General features: G+C 38.9%; 1 protein-coding gene across 1 annotated transcript in view; it reads right to left on the bottom strand.

Annotated features, from left to right (window-relative positions):
• ptprt (protein tyrosine phosphatase receptor type T) overlaps positions 1–6211 on the bottom strand; it is a 308462-nt gene that overhangs the window by 44687 nt on the left and 257564 nt on the right. Inside the window, exons 19-20 of the mRNA XM_013908559.1 lie at positions 4085–4177; positions 3493–3602 (exon numbers count right to left, since the gene is read on the bottom strand). Coding sequence (XP_013764013.1) covers positions 3493–3602; positions 4085–4177 — 203 coding nt within the window. The remainder of the gene's footprint in view (positions 1–3492; positions 3603–4084; positions 4178–6211) is intronic.

Raw genomic sequence — 6211 nt, 5'->3', positions numbered from 1 at the left:
ACACACACACACACACACAAATAGTTTCATATTCGAGTATGAACACACAGAAATATGCAAGCACATATGGTCTGATGCCTAGAGCTTGTATACTGACACATGGGCTGGCAGAAGTTGAAACAGTAAAATGAATATGAATATGAATGAAAAGACAATCAACAGTCCGTGGCTTAAACATAACTACACTCTCACAGAAAAAAAGGATAAAGGCAGTGATTATTATTTGTCAACCTGGATGTACAAAAGTTAGACTTTCCACAGAACTTCTGGTTAGATATTTTCTAATGGCATAATACCAGATTTATCCATCCCAACTGGATCACTACTTTAGCCAGGTAACTGTTCTGCCAAATTTCAGCTAAATATGAGATATCTAATCAACAGACCAACAGACAGGATTGAAAACATAACCTCATTCCAGCTTTACTGGCAGGGGTAATCTGCTTAAATTCCTACACTGAATTAAAAAAGGCAACTACCAGCAAGCTTCAACTTTACAGAAGAGGGAAGATGTTTTTTTTTATTTGTTTTTGGATTTTTTTTTTAAATATTTGAAATCAAAATGCACAGGTAAATAGAAGAAAAGCTGAAAAAGACAAAAACTTTGAGTTCATTGTTCTGCTGCTTTGGTCTGAAAGACATTATCCTTTCAGCCCTTTGCTGGAGGAGAGAAGACAGATTGTTCTTACTCCCTGCTGTGATACTGGCCTATGTGACAAACCTTACAAACATGGCAAGGACAAAATGTGTATGTGTGTGTGGGTGTGCTTGTAATTGCATTTGTGCATTCTCATTACTCATTTGTCTATGCACAGATTCGTTGAAATATTTGTATGTGTGAATGTGTACTATGATTTATTGAAAATGTGTGTGTGTGTGTGTGCCTGTGTCTGTGCGTGCACATGTATAAGATCACTCTCAAGTTTGCATTAAACAACCAAACCCCAACTCCCAAAGGCTGCCATATGGACACTGAACTATTTTAGTACTGCTCATTCATATGGGCACACAAACACACATTCTCACCACAGGGACAAGAGGACAGTCCTTTTTTAGTCCATTAACAGCTTAAGAACAGACAACAGCATTCACTTTTGAACAGCGTTATGACCTATATACACAGACATGCACATACACACACACACACAAACTAGACAATACAAACACATTGTGACAGAAAGACAAACACCTAAACTTGTTGCTCAGTCAAGCAGAAAATGGATTGTTTCAAGTGGCATATGCGTCTGAGTCCAATATGTGTGTCTGTGCATGCGTGTGAGAATGCGTGTGTGTGTGGACTGTAAGTAGGACTTTCCACTGTTGCATAGTTCATGTTTATTTACCAAAAAGACAGAAAATTGTGTCGTCCTAATGTTAGTTAGAAGCTCCATGTGTGATACCATGTGAGAGCAAGAGAGTGAGATTGTGCGTGTGTGCCTGTGTAAGAGAGAGAGAACATTTGCATGAGGTGTGGGTTGGCTGTATTTTCTTGACCTGAAAACATAACACAGTTTTAATCAGACTCTTCTTATTTGAATTATATTGCTGATTGGGATTATTAGCATTTTGTATAAAATCACTGAGTGGGTGGACCACACACACAGTCTCTTTGCACTGCTGAGTGGGTGCTTTAGGTTTTTCTGCAGTAAGAGTTCAATTAAATAAACTATTCCATTTACAATATAATTACGGTGGAATTAATTATTTACACTTTTGATCTGCATCATCCAAAAACTCTCCACCGAAATAGGGGCACTATATATTTTTGGACTGCATCACATGAAGGGTAAAGATATAATGGCTACTTAACTCGTCCACCCTATGAGGTGTCAAACAATGTGGAATATTACTTTAGAAGTAAAAGGTGTAATCCCAGTGAGGAGCTAAATGTTGACAGTGTGGCTTCTGTTGGTGTTAGTGGGGTTAATGGGTTTCAACAATGGAGGTCACACCGCATGCAGAGACAAGGACAGGAAAGCTCCATATGGGTTGCGGTGACAGATGAAGACACACGCGTACACGGACACACACACAAACACACGCACACCCAAAATACTGGAGACAGCTGGAGAGAAATTGTCTGGGGTTAGTAGCTTCCTCTAGAAAACTCAATTTGCTATAGACACTATACGGTTGCGGGTGAAAGGACAGGGAATGATAGAAGAGGGTGTTGACGTTACTTATATATAAGTTTTGATTAACCGTAGGATTGACAGGACTAAAGTTGTTGTGACATTTAAATAACATGAAACATACATTAAATGGTACATTGTCTTTTAAAACTACCTCAAAATCTGATAAAATGACTGAAAAAGTTAGAGGTGGGGCCCTCTATGCTGTCTAGTGTCTCCTTTTAATCTCTGAGATTAAATAGATAGACCTGGTAGCTATCAGCTCTTTTTCTCTCTCTCCCTCTCTCTCGCTCTAATGCACACACACAGAGGCATACACACATTCAACAATAAATCACATTTGCTCTCCCCTGAAACGTATCAGTGGGTTTAAACCAAAATGACAGGAAGCAAATGAAAATATAACGTACGGTATCACGGAGGGACAATTTTCAACACGCAAGCAGAGTCAGTAATAGAAAATATTCATTCTTATGAGAGTGGGAGGTTGAAGGAGATAGAGGAAAAACAGAGTCTCTCTCATGCCTTTTCAAAGATTTATTTCTAGTGACAGAGATGAGGCAAATGAAGGGAAAATAAAATAAAGACAGTAAGGAAGAATAGATTGGTAGTGGAATAAATGAATGAAATCTGGGAATCTGGATTTGGGAGTAAAATGAGGGTATGGCAGAGCACCAGTGACAAAGAATGATTATGAAAATGTCTATATGTGATAAACTGAGCTCTAAACAAACAGTCGGCAGAGACAGACAGATAATGCTCCACTCGTGTATGAAGAGACCGCACAACAGAATGTCATTAAAACAGAATTGATGGCAAAAAGTGAGGAACAGAAGTGAAAGAAAATGCTAAAAATTAAAGCATGGATGGTATTTCAAAGCAGAGCAATAAAGGAAAGACTGATAGTTTGAGTAAAAGAAAACTAAAGAAAAACTTGCTGAAAATGTAAGAGAAAAGATTAGGCATTGGTTTTCGCTAAGTAAAAAAAACAGAAAAAACTAATTAAAAAGAAAAGCAGCAGCAAATGCAAAGAAAAAAGTTTACTACAGCGTCTGCTTGTTCAATTTTCAAATATTGATGAGATGAAGAGTTAATAATTGATAACTTGCCTTTGCATTAAACTAAATTCAATCTCACACTCTTATTCAGGAACAAAAAAAGACCAACACACAGTTGTCGCACAACTTGGCAGCAACAACAGTGAGAGAACATTTCAGACTACTTTTGCAAAAGAGGCCACTCATATTTCCAATTTACTGCTAAACTGCTACTGCTAAGCTATAGCTATGACCTTTGACATTATTACTACTAGAAGCATTACTGTCACTCTCAGTAAGTTCCTGTGCGTATGTGTGTTCACCTCATATTCCTCCTTAAAACCATAGCCTTGGCCACATTTCATCTGGGTGATGTGTTGGAGGAGGTCTGCTACTCGAATAGCTGGTTGAAACTGGCCTGCTTGGAACTGACCTGCAGGAACAGAAACGTTTTACAGAGAGAGAGAAAAATGAGTGCATAAACACAAAGATGAATAACAAGTACGTGGGAAGGTGAGTGGGTGGGTGGATGAATGGATTAATGCAAGGATCCTGAAACTTGTTCTACCAAATTGCATTTCCCTCTTTATGAAGTTCATTCATTCTGATTCTGAGAAATTCCGATCCATTCTCTAAATTACCCTAAATTTGCTCAATGAACAAAAACTTACTCAAAAAAACTAAACAGAACACACAGAACTCTTTAACTCCTAGACGACTACATGACTGCAATGTTTTTTCCTTCTTTTTTCTTTTTCAAATCTGAGCTATATAGTACGTTTTACAAATTGTCAAATATGTAGGTGGCTGTGAAAACATGTTTTTTTTCTGTATTTACCTGATATGTCAATGTTATACCTCCAAACAAAGAAAGGGACCACCTAACTGAGGGACTATTTAAAACAGTCCACATACCACTCTGGTAGGAGATCTCCACCGACTCGCATCCTCCATAGGGAAAACTCTGCAGGGTCAAAGAGGGCTGGGAAAGGGAAGGCTGGCTACTATCTGTTAGAGAGTGAGAGCCATAGATGGAAGTGAGACGGGCAGAGATATTAGCAACATTTACACCAAGTACAGACATTCTGCCCTGTACCATATGTAGACACTTAAAAAAACAATCATTCCTCCTTTAAGTGACATGTTATGAAGTAAAGGTGTTAAGTAACTTATCCCTAATTGGTGAACAGAATGCTAGGACACTTAAATTAAACATCTGTCCTCATTAGGGGTAATGACAGAATTCATTGGATGAATGTGTGGTGTCTAATAGTGAGCACAGGTGGAGGGATAAATGAGAGTTCAGGGGACTGAGCTGTGACTGGAACAAAAAAACAAACAATTTATATTTTCAGGTTGGGCATAATACATCTGCAAGGATGTGGGAACCTAAAACATAGCTGTTGTATTCATTTTTCACTAGAATAAACAAGCAGAATGCTCCGGTGTGACTACTTAATAGAACCTTTATTTGTTTTCAGCAGTTACTTCCTCTTTTTAGAGCTGTACAAGTCACCTTTTGCACCTCAGCCAACCAAGTAAAACGTGATATTTTCTCTAAGGGAAAATTTACAAATGGACAAAACAGAAAGACACCGAAAGAGGGAGCAAAGAGAGAAGACTATCTGCAAACCCAACTCAGGAAACGTTTGGATGGTTGAATAAAAACAGAACGTAAAAATCTGCAAATTTCATAAATTCACAAAACGTATCAGATGTTTCAACTGTGGCATTTTACTATTTCGTGAAAAGTACTTGCTCATTGTAAATTTGATGGTAACAACACATCTCGATTTATGTTTCCCACTGTCCCGATTTTTTGGAATTGGGGTTGCATGTATACTGAGTAAAAAGCAATAGTGAGAGGAGTAAAGGACAGTATGAAAAAAAGAGAAGAAAGAAACTGAATTTGTTGTGTGACGTCTGTGTCAGATTATCTGAGCTGTGATATCTTCTCACCATAGCTTTAATAAATAAACATTTTGTTGAGTGATGGGGTAACATGGCTTATATGCCGATACTTTCAGTCTCAACTGTTTTGTCTCACTTTTGTGGGTTGTAATGTGAAACGGCATGACTCTTCTTTTTCTGGCTGCTCCCTTTAGGGGTCACCACAGCAGCTCATCTTCCTCCATCATCCTATCCCTACCATCCTCTCTGTCACACCAGTCCTCTGCACATCCTCTACAACCAGTAGCCTGCTTTGAAGCCTTGCTCTTCTTGTCCTACCTGGCAGCTCCATATGCAACATTTTTGTTCAATATATCCACTTTCCCTTCTCTGCACATGTACAACCCATCTCGGTCTGATATATTAAGTTTTCAACTGTTTATTAGTGCCACTGTCTCAAAACCATAAATGATTACGTGTCTCTCTACCATCTTGTAAAACTTCACTTTCACTCTCAACCCCAAAATAACCCCAAATAACCTCTCTACCTACTCCATCCTGCCTAGCAACCTTCTTCACCTCTCTTGTCAGTTGCTTTGGACGGTTGACCACAAGTATTGACACTCATTTGCCTTGACTTTATTCTTTGCATGTGCACATTTCCACTCGTCTCTTTCCCATTCACACACATATATTCTTTCTTGCTCTTTCCTTCTATTGACTTTCATTCTAGGGCTGGGACGACGCGTCAATGTAATCGATTACATCGACACGTAAAATACGTCGACGTAAAAAAATGTGCGTCAATGCGTCGTCACTTTCAAAACAGACATGGCGGCAGCGAGTAGCGGCAACACGAAACAGAAACGTGAAAAACTGCAACAAAATGGATTTTGTTTGTGAATGAAGAGCACTTTTTTTCAGAAAGCAAAGTGAATGTTACATTTTGTTTGTTTAAAGACACCATTGCTGCTATTTATTTTAAATGTTTTGCTCCTCCTTGAATCGCTACCTTATCGTGGTGGAGGGGTTTGTGTGTCGCAGGGATCCCAGGGGCTATGTTGTCTGGGGACTTTTGCCCCCTGGTAGGGTCTCCCTTGGCAAATTGGTCCTGGGTGAGGGACCAGACAAAGAGCGATTCAGAAGACCCTT

The sequence above is a fragment of the Pundamilia nyererei genome, unplaced genomic scaffold (genome assembly GCF_000239375.1).
Source record: "Pundamilia nyererei isolate P.nyererei 1_Seehausen unplaced genomic scaffold, PunNye1.0 scaffold00012, whole genome shotgun sequence".
In the NCBI taxonomy this organism is placed as follows: domain Eukaryota; kingdom Metazoa; phylum Chordata; class Actinopteri; order Cichliformes; family Cichlidae; genus Pundamilia; species Pundamilia nyererei.
The sequence above is the reverse complement of the archived record's forward strand: the minus strand, read 5'-3'. Positions and strand labels throughout refer to the sequence as shown.